At 36.1% G+C, this 19,514-nt stretch overlaps 2 protein-coding genes across 3 annotated transcripts; one reads left to right on the forward strand and one right to left on the reverse strand.

Annotated features, from left to right (window-relative positions):
* Positions 1 to 11,951: 11,951 nt before the first annotated feature.
* LOC143556258 (B3 domain-containing protein Os04g0386900-like) lies at positions 11,952 to 12,405 on the forward strand. The gene is made up of 2 exons (XM_077045629.1): positions 11,952 to 11,987; positions 12,091 to 12,405. The coding sequence occupies exons 1-2, from the start codon at positions 11,952 to 11,954 to the stop codon at positions 12,403 to 12,405; spliced, it is 351 nt and encodes a 116-aa protein (XP_076901744.1).
* A 441-nt stretch (positions 12,406 to 12,846) lies between these two features.
* Positions 12,847 to 18,316, reverse strand: LOC143556252 (RNA polymerase sigma factor sigB-like). 2 transcript variants are annotated; one of them, XM_077045626.1, is made up of 7 exons: positions 18,095 to 18,316; positions 16,574 to 16,809; positions 16,024 to 16,494; positions 15,158 to 15,388; positions 14,651 to 14,791; positions 14,368 to 14,568; positions 12,847 to 13,797 (listed from the first exon to the last, which is right to left on the reverse strand). In XM_077045626.1, exons 1-7 carry the CDS (start codon positions 18,174 to 18,176, stop codon positions 13,516 to 13,518), a joined length of 1,644 nt encoding a protein of 547 aa, XP_076901741.1. In that variant the 5' UTR covers positions 18,177 to 18,316; the 3' UTR covers positions 12,847 to 13,515. The 2 variants fall into 2 exon arrangements, with proteins under 2 accessions (XP_076901741.1, XP_076901742.1); XM_077045627.1 differs by having other exon boundaries at positions 12,848 to 13,797; positions 16,574 to 16,863; positions 18,095 to 18,315.
* Positions 18,317 to 19,514: the final 1,198 nt, after the last annotated feature.

The raw sequence follows: 19,514 nt of genomic DNA on the forward strand, positions 1-19,514 counted from the left end.
TTAGTGGGATCAACATGAATACCTTTGTCGTTTACGATATGTCCCAAAAATTGAACTTCCTCGAGCCAAAATTCACATTTGGAGAATTTGGCATAGAGTTGTTCGTTTCTAAGGAGCTCCAGAATGGAACGCAAATGATGTTCATGTTCGGCTTTGGATTTGGAAAAGATGAGGATGTCATCAATAAAGACAATAACGAATTTTTCAAGGAATGGATTGCAAACGCGGTTCATGAGGTCCATAAACACCGCGGGTGCATTTGTTAACCCAAAGGGCATAACCAAATATTCGAAATGTCCATATCGAGTACGGAAAGCGGTTTTAGGAATGTCTTTTTCGCGAACACGCAATTGATGATAACCCGATCGAAGATCAATTTTGGAGAAACAAGTTGCGCCTTGAATTTGGTCGAATAATTCGTCGATATGTGGCAAAGGATAATGATTTTTAGTAGTAAGCTTGTTAAGTTCACGATAATCAATGCACATGCGAAACGAACCATCCTTCTTTTTCACGAAGAGAACGGGAGCGCCCCAAGGAGAAGAACTTGGACGAATGAAGCCTTTATCGGAAAGTTCTTCGAGTTGGTTTGATAGTTCTTGCATTTCCGACGGGGCTAGACGATAAGGAGCCTTGGCCACGGGCATCGCGCCGGGCACAAGATCGATTTGGAATTCAATCGGACGAACGGGAGGAAGACCGATGACATCATCGGGGAAGACATCAAGGAAATCACGAACAATAGGAATATCTTGGATTTTCTTTTCCTTTTTGTCCTTTGTCGCCGAGAGAGCCAAAAACGGAACGTACTTTTGGCGTAAGTACTTTTGCGATTGAGCACACGACATGAGATTTAGCCTTCGAGACGTTGTGTTTCCAAATACCTTAAGAAATTTGCCGTTGACGAGCGGTATGCGAATGAATTTATCAAAACAAACGACTTCGGCACGATGCAAAGATAACCAATCCATGCCTACTATGACATCGAAACTACCCATTTGCATCGGGATGAGATTGATGGAGAATTTATGCTTAGAAAGGATGAGAGAACAATCGCGGAGGACGAAATTGATGGTAATAGAATTTCCATTGGCGACTTCAACAGAGAACAGTCGGAAAGCTTAGTTCGAGGCATGGCAAGTTTCGACTCAAATTTCAAAGAAATAAAACTTCTATCGGCACCGGTATCAAATAAAATAGAAGCCAAATAATAGTTCACCAAAAACATACCGTTCACAACATCGTTTGCCACTTGAGCTTGATTTGCATTCATCATAAAAGCTCGCCCTTGGTTGCCATGGTTGACTTGTGGTGCTTGTGGTGGAGGTGGAGGTGGAGGTGGAGGTGGTGCTTGGATAGGTTGGATGAGTGGTGCATTGAGTTGGGGAAGTTGAGGTCGGTAGGTTTGAACTTGGTAGGCTTGGGTTTGGTAGTAAGGTATGGTCACGGTTTGGGCTTGGTTAGCAAAGGTTAAACGAGGGCAGTTGTTGCGGAATTGGTTGGGATCACCACAATTAAAGCAAGCTCGGAGTTGTTGGGGTTGGTTTGGTGGGTAGGGTGCATATCGGTTTTGGGAATTGTAGGGAAAAGTTCTTGGTTGGTTAGGTTGGGTTCGTTGGCTGGATCGGTATGTGGTGTGGAGATGGCCAAGTCGGTTACAAATGGTACAATGGCGACAAGGCGAGTTTGGTGGATAGTGAAGTTGGCAAGTGTTACATAGCAGGGAGGTTCCAACATAAGGTTTTCGGTTTTGATGAAGGGTTTGGGTTTGTTGTTGTGGTTGAGGTTGGGTGACGGCATAATTTCGGTAGTTGGTTTTGGGTTTCTTTTTGTTGTTGTTGTTGTGTCGGGAAGAGTTTGAGTAGTTAATGGTGTGGTGCGGGTTCAACCTTGGCTTGTGGTGCGGGCTCGGGCTTAGCTTTCTCACTTGATTTCTTGAGGGCTAGGGTACCTTCCTTCACATGACTTTCCGATAGCGCACCGGCAAAAGTGATGGCTTCCTCAAGGTTCGCGGGTTTGCTACTCATGACTGAGTCCCGGATTTGCATTGGTAGACCCCCAATGTATTTGTCAAGTTGATGTTCTGCTGGGGTAACCAAGTGAGGTACGAGAACGCTCAGCTCGTGGAAACGGAGCGAGTAAGAGGCGTTATCACCACTTTCTTGCTTTAGGTTCCAAAATTCTTCCTCAAGCTTTTGGAGCTCGTGTTTGGGAAAGAATTTCTTCATCATAAGTGCCTTGAGTTCGGCCCATGGAAGAGGCATAGCCTCAGAGTTGTGTGTGTGTGCATAACAATATAAGAATAAGAATAATAATTATTTAAACAGTTAATAAATATTTACCTAGCAAGCAATTACGTAAGCTGTAACAATCAAATAGAACACATCAGGTAAACAAATAAGCACGTATGGGGCTCCTAAGCATGTTACTCAGGCACCACTAACGACCTATCTTACACCTTCGGCTCTGATACCAATATGTCACACCCCAACCTAAGGCGGAAATGTCGGGGCATGAACTGATTGTCACAGCTCACAAGGTACTATCATGCAATATTTAAATGACAATATCTATTAATTGAATTCAATTATCAAATAAATCAAATACAAACAAGTACATAATTCATACAACAATACAAATTTTATATTTCTTGATTAAAATATTCTTCTAACTAAATTCTTCACTAAGTCTTCACCAACATGCATTAAATTTCTACGATAACCTGCATATGCGTATAAAATAGAATTTTTGTCAACAACACATGTTGAGTGAGTAAAACACCAGTTTAAGACACAACAATAATAATATATAGTAAATAAAGATAGATGCAAGCTGTTCCTGTGAGAATAAACAGTTAAGCCATATCACATAAACAATCAATCAAACCATAAAGAAAGCAAACCATAAAGAAAGGGCTCAACCAATCCATATAAATGGACATTGGTTACCAAGCAAGGACTAAACCGTTGCCATAAAAATGGACATCGGTTGCCGAAGTAAGCATACAACGTTCACATAAAGCAAGTAAGCAAGTAGTAAGTTAGGCATAAACCGATATACACACAAGGATTAACAGTTGCGGTTTTGAATACTAGATAATAGATAAATATATAAGATACGCACATGTCCCCAAAAAGGTTAAAAATAAGTAAAAAAGGGGAGTGAAATACTCACCTTAGCAATTAAGCAAGAGATAAACGAATGTGGTAAGAACGATAGCAAACAAGAGTCACGCTCTTCGAAAATTATCGACGAGTGATCCTAATAAAGATTAATTGAGGAAATAAATATGGATTGATAACGAAGATAAATTAGATAGAGGTTAGAGATTTGATGGTCGAGTGTGATTTTACTAAAGCTATTTATTACTTTAATTTATTAACTTAATTATCTAAGTTATATCGTAATAATATGCTTTAATTATATAAAAATACTTAAAAAAATATTTGGACAAATATTTGTAAAATTGTTGGATAGATTGTACAAGGAGATTTGTTTTTAAATGTTTAAAACTATAAATACATTTAACGTATTTATATGTATTTTTATCATAAAATAAAGATTTCTTTTTAAATACTTATTGAAAATAATACATCATAAACAATAAGACTTATATAAAATATGATTTTTACTAAATACTTGTAACTAAATTTTTAATATATTAATTAACAAGATTAAATTTAAATATATATATTATATTAAAACCCTTTAACAATTTTAATACTAAAATACATATATATATACATATATGGTTTTAACATTGGTTAATTTGTCGGTTGTAGTAAAATACTGGTTAATATATATTCATGATTTAAACAATTAAACAAATTGTTAAGATAATTAAGTACAAAAAGCAAAACATAAAAAAACGGCTGCCGGGACTCGAACCCGCGCAGCCTGGCCGGCCAAAGATTAGAACACACACCCACCCTAGCCAAATACCTGGTTACAAACTGAATAGGTTAAAATATCACTACAAGCAGACGTGATCCATTGATCATATGAACCCTAGAACCATCAATTGATCAATCTGTTAAACGTTTGATCAATTGATGTTAGGGCTATTGAAGAGCGAATGGCGAAGAACAAATATGTGATATCAATTACCTGTTATAGTGATGATTTGACGGGGAACGGCGTAACACAGCAGACGGCCAAAAACGGGACTATAGCAGGTCATACACGTCGCAAAAATCCAATTAGTTGTATAGGTTATTACGGCGATGGGTTGAGGATAGTGTGGATATGATTAATTGAATTATGAAGATGATTAGATGGTATATCGCATCCGGGTTAAAGACGACTTAAACATAAGATCAATTCGTTTATTATATGATTTCGTTTACTTAATTATTTAAGTCGGTATAATCGATTATATGTAAAGAATACGAAACACAGATCCATTCCAGTAATAGATGAAGATTAGGGCTCAAAAAAGTTGATTCGGGTCTCGGGTTGGGTTGGATCCTGAAATATGGGTTTAAGGGTTTTGATTAAGATAATAATATAATAAGAAAATCAAATGTTGCACTTTGATCCCTCAAGATTAGGTTTGGAAACGTTAAGGGTTAAAAGTTAAATGCTGGGTTAAAAACGCATATTTTTCAAAGTTGTTTTTCATATTTTAAATAAATATAATAAACAAATACTAATATAATAATATTATCTCGAATAACGTGATATTTTCTTAGTTAAATTTCCCGAATATTAAAACGGGTCGGGTAAAGGGTATAAATTATTACGTGGAAAAACCGAGATGTTACACATGCGATATGAACAATAAAATAGAGTAAACACGCATGAACACACGTATAGGACCCTAAACATAACAATTCTAGGTCGTTACGTCTAACCACCTATCCTAATTGTCATGGCTCTGATACCAATCTGTCACACCCCGACCAAAGGCGGCGGAATATGCCGAGGTGTAACGATTGCCCATAAGCGCATGACGCTAATTTAAAGCGACAATATTTAACAAAATCATTTCATTTCACAACATCGAAAATGTCACATAACAATATTCAAGAGATAGTCAACAACAAGATATAATAAAATATAGCAAATCAAATATTGTTCTTTTTTGCTAATAACTTAAAGGTCTTGACTTTCGTTTCCTCCACAATCATCAAATCAACCTAGATACAAACCTATAACATTTCATAAAATAAAGTTTGTCAACACAAAGGTTGGTGAGCAATTCATAAGTTTGAACAATAGATATATAGTATGAAAAGCCACAAAACTAGTATACAAAACCATAAATAATAGCTATAAACTTGAATAAAATAGTTATCGCTAACAAGTTAGCGACACCCAACTATAAGGGGTTGCCAAATAGTTTAGGATTTTATAATTATCGTTAATTGCATTACCTTAACGACACCTTGCCATGAGGGGTTGCCAAATGGTCTAGGATTTATAGTTCCACCATCCAAAAGCGATAAACACATAGACATATAAGCATAGAACACCAAATCGAGCAATTATTCAAGTAAAGTACACAACAACGTTTGTGGTTTAAGACCCAAGTATAAAACATTTAGTTTAGATAAGATGAAATATCACCCCCAAAATAAAAGATAGAAAACGGGGCATGAAGTTACTCACGTTCAAGTAATAAACTTGAAAGATTGATTATTTGGAGATTTGTCGGAACGACGAGTTTTAACGTATGAAACCTTAAATAAAAGAAGTCTTGGATTTAGAAAGGTTGCCTTGAAGATCTTTAGATAAAATAATTGTTGCAAAAAGTAAACAATTTAAAGTTCGGGGTTTAAAATATAACTATTTAAGAATTTATAATAATAACCCTTTAAAAATGTAAGTTTGCTCAAAACCGGGTTAAAGTATCTAACCTTAATATTTACTTAACCTATGTTAAGTAATAAGGTGAGAAAATGCTAAATGCAAGTTCCTTTGACAAAGATACTAAAACGGGGTCTTTAATGAGTGTTCGGGTTGTTGGTTCGGGTCTTGATAATTGATCAAACCCAAAGTCAACTTTCCAAAATAATGAAATGTTATGAGATAACTCAATAAAACATAATAACACTTAACCAAGTATGTAGATCTATTGTTTTAAAACTAACAACGCACGTTAAGCGAGTGTTCAGTTTTGTCGGTCCAAACTATGTTATGAGATCAAGTTGGATCCAACAATTCCAAGTACTTAAGAAAATAATTAAAATCAGTTTGTAAACTATTTTTAAAGAAATATACAAGTATTGATAGCTAAAAACACACTTGTGTGTCTTAAGCGAGTAAAAATCGGATTGGTTCGGTTTCCATCTCACAATATGTTCCTTGATGGTCTCCACATGCCCAAATATCATAGATCTTGTATAATAATTTATAAATGAGAAATATTTAAGTTTTACAACTAAAAAGTTAACTACAAGTCTTTTAAGCAAAAGTTCCGGTTTGGTTCGGTTTCCATCTCACAATATGTTCCTTGATTGATTCCACATGCTTAATATCAAGAACTGGTAAAAATGATTTTAGAAACTCAAATCTAACATTAAACATGTTTAAACAACTATTTTAACAAAACTAGTAAGCAAAAGTTCGGTTTCCGGTTTGGACTATTTAGGGTTAAACCGAGGTTAGTCTATACAAACCCACACCATGGAACTTCATAAATATGACAAATAAACTAAAAAGATCATAAGTTAAACAAGATTAATATGTGCAACAAGTTATATAAGTGTGTGTGTTTGTGTGTGTATATATATATATATATATATCAAGAACACGAAGTCCTCCATGAAGCCTTGCCTTACGAGGTCGAAACTTAACCGATCGGAACCGGAGAAGCAACTACCAAAGGAAACAAGGGGTATGTATTATATATATGTTGTACCACCATATACAAGTATTAATAAGACTACATAAGCTAAATAGAATGAAAGATGAAATTTGGTTTGACATTTGGAAGTCAAACATTCAAGAATACATAAATAACAACCTTGAATCTATGGAGGATTTGAAAGAGAATTTGGGGTAAGAGCAAGTGTAAAAATGAAGGATATGGGTGAGTATATATAGGGTAAGAGTCAAAGCTTATTTACAAGGTTCTCTTTTATGTTTTGCATGAAAATAGATGGGTTAAACAAACAAGCAAAGCACAAAACAACAAACAAACTAAAAATTGTGTTAATGGGTGTCTAGGCGTCGCGCGGACTCCCCTTGCCCTTCTGGTCGCGCGGCGCGGCTTGCCCTTGGGGGGGGGGGGCTGGCCCAACTCGTCTTTTGTGGTTCGTTTGTGCGTCCGGAAGTTCGTTTTTGATGTATTTTGCTCGTTTTAAGTTCGTTTTCGAATCCGTAAAAAGGGTTTTTCAAATTAAACAAACGGGAATGATTTGGTAACTTAAAAATCCAATATTTTATATATCATGAGTTTCGGTTTACAAAACGGGTCGGTTTACAACATAAAACAACACCCATACGAATACAATCGAGACCTGAATTTGACAAATGTCACAATACATACACTACTTACATACATACACGGTATACATACATACACGCTATATATATACATATGCGGTATACCTACTTGCACGCTATATGTACATATACCGTATATATACATACACGGCTTACATACATACACGTTATAGATACATATATGGTGTACATACACGGCCTTTACATGTAATCCCTATACATATGCGACCTATACAGATATGCCATATACATATACGGCTTATACATATACGCCCTATACGTTCAGACCAGCCTTCTTTTTCACTTTTTTAAGGTTTTTCATCAATTTCGGCGCCGTCAGCCGCCGTTAACCACCATGGTTGGCCAAATTTTGATCGTTTATAACCCAAGTAGCTTCGGGGTGTCCAGATATAATCTAAGGTGGAACTTAAGCTCGAATTTGGTTGATTAAACACCCGGATAAAGCTAGATCTAGATTCAAACGGCTCATTCGGTATCCCAGGGCTGCGGTGTCGAGCTCTTAATTATTGGGTCAACTGAGATAAATGATTTCTTACATTCGGTTGGTCTTGGATCGTTGAATAGAATAGTGTAAATAGTGTTTGGCTTAAGTGCGTGCTTTTGATGGTGTAGGCTAGTGTGTAAAATGGATAGAGATGGAAAGGATTAGGGTTTAAGGGGTATTTATCCTCCTTAAGCCTATGGACCTTAGGCTCATCTTCATCTTTAGTCCATAATTAATTCCATCTATTATAGTCTATCATCCTTTTATCATTATTATTATATTGTTATTTTTCTACTAACTCAAATTAATTCTTCCAACGTAAATAATATGTTAATATTATTCATAGGAGTTTCGGGATGTTACATTACCTGTATTACAAAAGATTTATTTAAGGATCATTACTGTTCTATTAGCTTACAATAGTTAAGAGCTACATTAGATGAACATTAATACAACTTTCTCTAATAACCGACTTACATATTAATATGTTCAGAAAACAACCTAAAAGTTATAAACTGAATGTTAAAGAACATTTAGTCTGTAAGTTAATAAAATCCATACATGGTTTATTGGTTTAATGCAAACATCAAAATGTGATGAAATCTTTATACAATTATTTTCATCAAAATCAAGTGGATTAATGTACCTACCTCAAAATGAGTGGGAACAACTAAAAACAAGCTTGTCCTTATATAGATGACATTCTTCTGACAGGTATATGTTACACAAGTCAAAGCATTGTTCAGACATACTTTGATATGATAGATCTCAGAGATACTCCTTAAACATGTAACAACAATACTGCTCTAGTTTAGAGGATAATAGGATCACATAGATTATTTCCTTATGCTTCATTAAGTAAGCCTTATGTAAATTCAAGTCTATAATCGTTCAGATATTACTCAAAATTGCAACACACTAGATTAATGTGAAACATCTAAAAGAGTATTAAGATATCTTTAAAGAAAACGAGAGACTATAATTTAAAAGAAGAAGTGAGAACTCAAATCGATTTATTACTCTAAACTTTGTTATATTCAAGATAACAAAATGTAATTTTCGGGATATATTCTTATTTCAGCAAATAAATATACCTCATGGAGGATTCATATAAGCTGATAAACAACACCCTAAGTTACGATGACATAACATGTTGATTAATCATAACACAATTGTAAATAAGTGTTGTTGAAAATTTATCAATGGACTCATAAATATGTTAACTTAATATAAATTACATATTAAAGGCTTAATGTGATAAAGTCAGCTACCATATTTTCTCAAATAGTAACAGTTCGAGAGGTGTTGCATTAAATTTTAATATGAAAGTAATTATTCGTTTATAAACGACTTGAGGAATCTAAGTTTTCGTATCAAATACATTCATGATATGCTTAAGGATTCAACAACTAATGGTTTGTCACTCATAAGTCTTTATGAAAGCGCTTAATAAATTAGACGTGATTACTAATGACCATGTATAATTGCATATCATACTATGAATGACTAATTATATTTTTCTTAGTTTTGATTTTGTACGTCTCTTAATATGTTCTGCATGCATAATGACATATAGACGAATTAAAATACAAATCAAACTTTTAAAAAGGCTTACTTGAACATTTTAATCATAACTACTTAGATTTTAATAAGGATTGCAGTATGATTAATAGGGGTCTTGAGCTGATGTTCAATTCAACGACTGTATTTATCTACTCCAGTTTACTTTTAAAACTAAATTGAGTGTTAACTCCTGATCAGGCTTACCTAATACTCATAATAAATGATTACTCGACCAAGTGGGAGAATGTAAGATTATATATATAACTATATGCATTTATATATGGCCATTATAATCATTTATATTATAAAAATCAAAATATTAATTATAGACAAAATGGCAAAAGACGTCATTTATGTTTAATCGTTTTTTTCAGTGAGCATCCTTTAGAAAAAAAAATGACAGAAAACATCATTTATGCTTAAAAGCTTTTTCAAGTTATGTCATTTGGCACTAACTCAGTTAACTTTTCTCGTTAAATTTGGTCATGTGCAGTGCACATGAGGGTAGCTTTGTAATTACACATATTTATTTAATTGATAAAACTAAAATTCATATTTTTTTTACAAATATTTCTCCCTCCCTCTGTTTCTGTCTTTCTTTCTCTACTCTCCACCCACCACCCCTTCTTCACCCACCTCCACCACCACATTAGACCAACCATGGCATCTCCACCACTACCAAACACCTAAAATCATCTGCACATTAAGCTCCTCTCTCTCTCTCTCTCTCTCTCTCTCTACACGTTAAAAAATACAATCTGCCTCTCGTTTTCTGGCAACCGTGAGAATCTGCTTTTGCCAGCGATTGTGGTGATTGTAGTATCAAAAACGGTTCCAAGTCCAATCGAACCAACGGCAGAATGAGTGAAGGAACCACCGCCATGGCTTAGGCGGAAACAGGGGGCAGGGTTCAGGTGCTGCAATGGCTTCGACGACACAAAGGGTAGGGTTTAGGCGCCGCCATGGCTCTGTCAATGAACATTTATCCAGAAAATCTCAAACTGTTTAAGCATGATTTCACACGGAATTCCTTTCTTTCTTCGAGATTGACACGGTAAGCATACCAAAACCTCAATTACGATATTATTCTTCAGGTCTTAATGGCGTGGTGGTTATGGTCCGCCGGAAACCCTAGTTTCATATCTTAAGTGTGATTGTGGTTGTTGTGTGGTTGTCTGATTGTGCGACGGTGGTAGTCCGGTGGCACGTTGTGGTGGTTTATAGAGAGAGTTTAATGTACAGATGATTTTACGTGTTTGGTAGTGGTGGAGATGCCATGGATGGTCTAATGTGGTGGTGGAGGTGGGTGTAGAAGGGATAGTGGGTGGAGAGTAGATAGAGAAATAAAGAAACAGAGAGAGTGAGAGATATTTGTAAAGAAAATATTTCTTTTAGTTTTATCAATTAAATAAATATGTGTAATTACCAAATTTAACGATAAAAGTTAACTGAGTTGATGTCAAATGACATAACTTGAAAGAGCTTTTAAGCATAAAGGATGTTTTCTGTCTTTTTTTTTGTAAATGACGTCCATTAAAAAACGATTTAACATAAAGAACGTCTTTTGTCATTTTGTTTTATTTATACCTTATTATATATTAGTTTGGTAATTGTTGATGAACCATATTACTATTACTAGCTAATAAAGGGTTTCCACTTTGGTGTATATATAGAGATAATAAATTAACATCATAACCTAAATACACATACAATTTTATGTGTCTCATCTCTTCTAAACCGGGTTCCTCTCAAGAACCATAATCTTCATCCTTAACTACACATCCTAAAGGAGAACTCGACCAAGCTGACAACCATGTAGTCTACATCATTCTCTTTTGTGGTTACTACTCTCACTTCTGAAACATGTTCATAGGTTTTATATTTATCATGTTTTCTATTAAGTATATGAAAAACTGACATAAACCGATTTCACTGGAATGTTTCTTTTAATCAACGCATCAAAAGTGGAAAGTCGGGCCTAAAATCGCTCTCCAAGCCTCAAAACCAACCTAGTTCGGAACAAGTCGGTTCGACTAAAATCTGTAATCCGGGGCAATCATGAATTCTACAACATCCATACAATCTTTAAAAAGTAAAAAATAGGTGAGAGAGACATATACTATTATTATATCTTTTATATTTAAAGTAAGTAATAAAGACAAAATTTTGTCCTTAATAAATACTGATTTGCCCAGACTGCAAATTCGCAAGGCCCCAAGTGTTTATTTTGGTCCCCCAGAATGATGCGGAAACAATCAACCAAAAGTGGTGTCGACGGAGATGAATGTTGGGCGTTATCATCATCAGGGAAACCGTATTTTTATGTTGTTATTGGCAATAAGACTAAGCCCCCTCAAGCTCGATAAATGAATTTAGGCCTTTGCTCGTTCATTAAATAAGCTTATTTCTGGCTCAGGCTCGGACTCGTTTAAGAATGGCTCAATTTGGGCTTTTCACAACGGCTTTACTTGTTAACATCCATAGGTCAAAGTAGTAATAACATTTGACAAACTTAACAATTCTTCATAACAGACAAAAGGTTTTATCTGTTAATCTGTTATATATAATTATAGAATTTTCCACCGGAGCTGTCGGATAAGCTTCCGAATGCCACAATCCCGGCTCAAATCTTTTGTCGCGACAAGGTGTGGGACCTAGTATACATTGGTGATCAAGTGATAAAAAAGTTTGGACTTGAATCATGGGGAAAGTTCATGTCGGAAAACAATGTTACTGCTGGAGATGCATGTGTGTTCGAGTTGATGGAAGGCGGCGCTAAGAGCAGTGTTGTTAAGTTCAAAGTTCAGATACTTAAAGACAAGTTCCCGAATGAATTGAAGGATAAAGCAGTCGGGTCGTCTTTGGATAAACCGATTAATGTGGATTAGGACTTGCACACGTTCGTGTTCGTGTTTGTTGATATGTTTTCTTTGGTTTTGTAGTCATGATACTTGTTCTGGATGTGTTTTTGAACATCAGTTTGGTGAAATCTAACTTCTAGTCTATGCATAACCACTTCTCTTGGCAAATCTTGAAGTCATTATTTTATTAATGGTAGGATTTTCAGGGTCCAGTTCACCCAGTTTTAATGAAAATATGGCTCGAACCATAAACTACGGTTTTGAGAAAAGACAAACTGAACCAACTAGTTTTCATGGTTTGACGGTTCTAGAAAAAAATTATTATTTTTCGAAAGCAAAATGTTGTGTTGATAGTTTAAAAGTGACAAGGATGTTCATGAATATATTATATATCATAACTTGATATTTCTATATGAAAAATAGAAGTAAATGCTTAACAGCCGATTTGGTTAACACTGCCATTTGCAAGTTCTAAACCATCAAAGCTGCACCGTGAAATTAATTATTTGGACAGTTCGGTCAATTTTGACTTTCTTCGGTTTGCTCGTCAAGAATCAGACCAAGCCAGACTGGAACCATAAAAGTGCAAATATGAGAAGCGGAAACCAAACCGAACAAACTATATCCAGGTTTTGACGGTTTGGGTTTCACAAGTTAGGGTTTGATTTCGACTTCTATTTCAACTCTGAAACAAATGACGAACAAGTAAAAAGACGGGATATTAATCAGAATTTGGACCGAAATCGGCCTGGAAACAAACGATCTAGTTTATTAGAACCAAGAACCTGACAGGTCGGGTTTTCACAAGTTTAGACCGTATAATGCTCAAAATTGTAAACATAAAGCTTTAAAAGTAATCCTAAATGTTATGACCGAAATTTTCAACCAAAAAAATGTTCCATTAACAAAACTACTTCGCTTTAGTCTATAATAACATTGCCATGGCCAAAAAGAGGATCAAGAATAACTATCAAGAAAAGGCGCAAAAAGGACCCGGGTCTTGCAATACCCTGTGAAATTAAACGTCTCATAACAAGGTCACGGTTCGGGTCAAGTAAAAACAGTCACTTGAGGTCTTGACCCAACCCCAACACCTTCGGGCCCAGAAGATTTCCCTATACACATTTGCACATATAGTTATTGGGGCAAGTATTGGCGTAGGGTTTCGGCTCTATCTGTGTTTCTTAACTTGCGAAAGGCGTTAAGTTCAACCTGTCTGACCCGTTCACGACTCACGCCCATTACATCCCCAATCTCTTGCAATGTCCTTGTTTTACCATCTTCTAGCCCGAACCGCCACCTAATCACCTTTTGCTCCTTTTCGCTTAATGTACTCAACACCTTCCCTAAGTCCTCGGACATCGTTTTCTTAATTAATACCTCCTCAGGTGTCTCTTGGTCAGGGTCATCAATTAGATCCTACACAGGCCAAAAAGTCTGATTATTGTTGCAGCCCACTGACCCATACCAAAATAGCCCGTATTGGTGTGTTACCCAACATGTAACAAAATAACCCGTATTGGCCCGTTACCTAACCCACTCGACTGTTATGTAAAACAAGCCGAGCCAAGCCCAAGCTAATCTAGGCTCGAGCATGGCCTGTTTAACTTAAGACAGCTCGAGTCAAGCTTCGATCGCGAGCCAACTCGAGCTCGATAAGTGAAGGTCGGGCTCGGATTTGCTCGTTTACTACTTATTAATATACACTTATAATTATTTTTAACATATTTTTTATTACAATTTTTATATATAAAATGTTTATAATTTTATATTTAATAATAATTATCACAAAATTATATATTGGATATATTAAACAAAATTATATAAATAATAGACTCATTTAGGCTCGCAAGCCAGCTCGGGCCCGGGGTCGTTTATTAAACAAGCTTATTTTTATACTCGAACTCGTTTAAGCCCGGCTCGACTCAAGTAAGCGGCTTTACTCATTTACACCCCTAGTTACAACAAAAGTAAGAAATGAGGACAAACCGTGAGCTTGGTACTGTTATCGAACCCGATAGGGATATCAATAGATCGGGCCGGCTTCGGGGCCCGTTCTGCAGATTGAATCTTCTTAACAGAAAGGCCCGTTTCGACTGCGATTTCTGCACGAGTCGGTTGTCTTCCAAGCTGCTTATCCAATCGATGCCTGGCTTCGTTCACCCTAGATTGTACCTCTACCATATAATACTGTATCAAAAGAAAAATGAAAAATTTTCAGGTTAGTCAAAGCATTGAAATGACACATATAGACCTCACATGTTATTCTTACCGGAACATGAATTATCCGGCTTTGTTCAGCACGTGACCTTTGGACCGCTTGCCTTATCCACCAATGCGCGTATGTTGAAAATTTAAAACCCTTTGAAGCATCAAATTTTTCGGCACTTTTCACGAGGCCTCGAATACCTTCCTGAGAATAATATCCACGTCATCAAATGTCGAAAATATAGGGTTGTGAATTTCTGACATGATACGAATCTAACACAATTCGTGGGTTTGGGTTTAGTATAAATGGGTTCGGGTCGAAAGGCTTGTCTAAGCAGGTCATGTTCGTGTCAACCAGCCGGGTTTGTGGGTTCATCCGTTTAAAACATTTACTTTTATCTTATTTTTTTAAAAGTGTTATATGCCATAAATTATATTGGTTGGGTAATTTAGGCCAAATTTTAAATATGTAAACGTCTACCTGGCTGGTAAAAAAAGTGGTTGTGGGTCAACCCGGCCTGTTTCAAATTATGACCAAACAGGCCTAGCCCATAACAAAACGAAAGCATACCTGAACAATATCCTGAAGATGGACCTTTGTTCCATAATAACTTCTTGCAACAGAAATAACGAGTCGAATATTGCTTCTGACCATTTTGTCCCTGCATTCTTCACCATAATGTAAACGTCTACCTAACTGTGTCTGATCGATGCCTATCGCTGCAGCCCATTCTGCAAAAGTGGGAGCGACCCCAAAACGGGCCGACAGCTCTTTATGGACCACTTGCAATTTCAATAGGTCCTGTGTTGACAATAATAGATTTAAAAAATAATAATTATAATAACAATAAACGCTTCAGAAATTGACAAAAAAGCGATTTGGGTTTTGCCATTTGGGCTTTAAACTTTTGGGCTGGAAAAGAATGGCCCAAATAATGACTCTAGGCCTGAAACTTTGGGCCTAAACATTTTTTTAGAGGAATGTTTAATTGATAATTATACATATGGGCCTAAAATTTAAAAAACAACTATGAGCCATAAAATCATTAGCAAAAGTCAATTTTTATTTCAGTTTTTAAAGGTTCAGTACAGATTCTATTTTTTGTTTCGTCACATGGGCCAGAAATTTTTGGGCCGGAAAAAAATGACCCAAGATAATGAGTTTTGACCTGAAATGTTGAACCTAAACTTTTTCTTTGTTAATTAACGTTTCAATTAAACAACTGGGCATAAAAATTTGGGCTACACTACATAACATTCAAAATAAAAATTATAATCAATAAATTCAAAACAAAAAGCGAACCAAAAGTTCGGGTTTTCGGTACATGCAAAATCGAAACCAAACCTGAAATTCAGTTTTTGAATAAAGAAACATAAAAACCAAACCGGTTTTAAACTGGGTTCAGGTAATTCGGTTATGGATTAGTTATTTCATACCTGTATCCCTTTAGAAAGTTCTACTTCCTCAGTAGCAGTTAACAGCTTTGCATTAGTCATCCCTCCCAAAAAAGCAAAAACATCCTTTTTATCACCACTGCGCCTTCGACTCGCTCCCGGTTTCACCACCACGGCGGCACGCCGCCCTCGGCCTCCCCGAGCTTCCGCCCGTTCTGCCGCCCTAATCCTCCGTTCTTTCCGTTCCACTTGACGGCTTGACCTCACAGCTATATCAGCCGATAATTGTTCTTCTATAAGCTTCAGTTCTTCAACTGTCGGTTCCGTTTCCTCTATCTGTAACCCGGGTCCGTTTATGGAGTTATCAGGCTCGGGTTGTTTAGGTTTTTGTTTAATATTCATCATCATTTCGGCTGCACTTTTGGCAACTTTAACTGCAGCCTTTGCTAATGCAATTGCTTCAGCAGCAGCTGCAAATTCACTCTCTGAAGGTAAATGTGTTCCTTTATTTACCTATATCAAAGATTCAAAGGTAACTAATATAATGAATGCATTAAAATTATCATTCAAAGAGAGATGGAATGATTCTAACCTTACCTACTGCATCATCATAGGTCCATGATCTACTCCCATTTCTCGAACTTGCACGCGACTCTAACGTTGGCAGCTTAAAGTTTTCAATATCAAGCACTCCAGTTGCTGATGATGACGATGACGACGAAGATGACCATTGTCTGTCAGCAGCATCTGAATTTGAATGCACTTCTAAAGATGATAACTGCAGCTTCTCCAAATTAATAACCGTAGATTCCGTTGTTACAGGCGGTGCTGTAGTCGATAATACGCACCGGGTCAGTAAAAAAACAGGCCCTCTGCATTTTGCTGCATTTTAATCAACTTTTATATTAAACAGATAATTTGTGATGATTCAGGGCTGGCCCAGACCCCATCCTGGGCTCGGAAGACGTTTAGGGCACGATTTTGGTGGAGGGCACGAAATTTAAAATTTTTTTTTACACATATAAAAATATTTTTATATGTGTATATATGTGTGAACCCTCGGGTGGGCAAAAGTAAAATTGCACTAATTTTGACATTATTTTACTAATCTCATGAAAATAACGTTAAAAGTGGCGGAAGGTTAATCAGGCATCATGTGGTGGCGTTGATAGCCAAAAGACAAGGGCACATGCACCAATCAGCCGGTGTCCCGATGATTGAGTGCTATGTGCCTTATGTCCAAGGCTTGATGCAAAACTACTATCGAGCCGGGGGTCTCACCGGAAGCAGCCTCTCTATCCCTATGGGATAGAGGTAAGGCTGTCTACATCTTACCCTCCTCAGACCCTACCATAGCATTGCTATTGGTGGGATATACTGAGTACGATGATGATGATGATGATGATGATGATGACGACATATAAAAATATTTTTGAAACATTAACAGTTGGAATTGGGCCCAAAAAATCTGAATAAAGGGCCTAGTAACAATTATTCTGGTTATGTTTACTTAAGCAAAATAAGGGTCTAGTAATTTAACAATTAGTCTTTTTTATGTTTAATTGGGTCAAAAAAAATTTAAAAGAAGGCCTATTTGTTTAGCAAGTTCTATATTTATGTATAACTGAGCAAAAAATCTGGAAAAAATAGTTACATAAGGCCATTTCTTATACTTGTATTGGGCACTCGAAATCTCATAGACGGCGGCCTGGTGATGAATATGAAAATAAATTAATAATAATTATTAAAAGAAAAAAACAAATTAGGGATAAATTTAAAAAAATATTGAAAATTCATGTTTAATTGGATCATTTTTTTAATTTTTTTTTTAAAAAAGCCTATTAATTTAGCAATTTGAATATTTATTTATAATTGAGCAAAAAAATGTGTAAAAAAAGTTATACATAAGGCCAATTTTTTTATACTCGTATTGGGTACTCAGAATAAATTAGTGAAAATTATAAAAAGCTACAAATTGAGGATAAATTGATAAAACAATGAAAATTAATGGGCAAACAATTGGAAACCCCAAATTGGACGCAATAAAAATGAATGATGAAGCATAAATGGGTGGCGTAAATAGCTAAAAATTAACTAAAGGTGTAGGCTTTACGTGGAATTGGAGAATGATGATTGTGGGATTTGAATAATAAAGAATCCGGTAAGCACTTGAATTGTGGGAGTAAGCAGGACATGGTGTGTGTTACACTGCTACATACATGTAATGATAATGATGAACATGAAACCTGGGTTCTAATTGTACATTTTGGTGATGGATTTTGTGGGTTGCAGGTGGTGGTGATTAAGATATTGTTGAAGAATGAGGATAAGGAGGTAGAAGAAATTGAGGATGACAGGATAATCTAAAGGATTTAAATCAATGGGCTAAATGCATATATGTATATTTGGGCTTTAGGGTGTTGTTCATAAGCCTAATTTACAAGTTGTTATAATGCACAAAACTGGATTTTGTGCCAAACCGGGTTGATGTTAAGACCCGTTAGAGGGGCACAGATTGGGTATTAGAAAAACCCGGGTTCGGATGTGGAATCAGGATAGGGTATGATCAAGTATTAAAATCGGGTATTTAGCAATCCCCGGTTCGGCTTCGGGTCCGAAAGTTTGGCTTGAAAAACTATACCCTATGTACCGGGTCGGGTATTAAACTGGGTCTTCAATACCCAGGTATATGAGGGTATTAAAAAAACCCTTTTTCTGCAGCTTTTTTTTTTGTCAACGGGCCTGCTTCGTTTGTTTTATTCTAACTCCATTTTTTTGCATATAAACTTCAAAGTTCATTCGAACATATACAAACAACTAAACAATGATATAAAAAACATATATTTTATGTGTTTCAATTATTTGGTATATCAAAAAGTGCTGCTCTAAACAAGTATTTATATCAAATATGTGCTCCAGAAAGGATCCGTTGGAGAACGACCTTAGATATGTGCGCAAGTACACCGTCACTGCCAAGTGCCATACAGACAGGTGCACAAACACTAATATCCATCCGGGTATGCAAAAAAACCGGTTAGGGTATGTAAAAAACCCGGGTTTCGGGTATAGCTAGAACCAAGTATCGAGTATTATCGGGTTTAGATTGAGTATGGGTTCGGGTTTCAGCATTGAAAGTCATACCCTATTTGTACCCCACGGGTAGGGCCGTGTTCATGTTAGGGTATTAAAAACCCAAGTCTAAAAAAATAAGTTTCAGTTTTTTTTTTCGGGTAGGTCACTAGTTTATCCTCATCTATATGATAGATTGGTCTCAACTCAGGAGGAAGAACTGGTAATAGACACTAACCATCCATTTTGGTTCTATATTTTGTTCAAATAAAATGCTTAGCCAATTCCATGCGTCTAAGCAAATAATCTTCTCTTCTTCCAACTTTTCTATCTTCCCATTCATTCCTTATGGGTTCCGAGTTTGGGTTTTTTGTGCACCTCTAGTTCGGATCAACTTAAGGGAGTTAAAACCAGTGTTGTAAAAGTCGGATTTCAAGGCTTTGGAATCGGCGATTCCAAGGTCC

Source organism: Bidens hawaiensis, unplaced genomic scaffold (assembly GCF_021521415.1).
Source record: "Bidens hawaiensis isolate Kalapana, Puna unplaced genomic scaffold, B.hawaiensis_p1.1 tig00018487_1, whole genome shotgun sequence".
Classification (NCBI taxonomy): Eukaryota; Viridiplantae; Streptophyta; class Magnoliopsida; order Asterales; family Asteraceae; genus Bidens; species Bidens hawaiensis.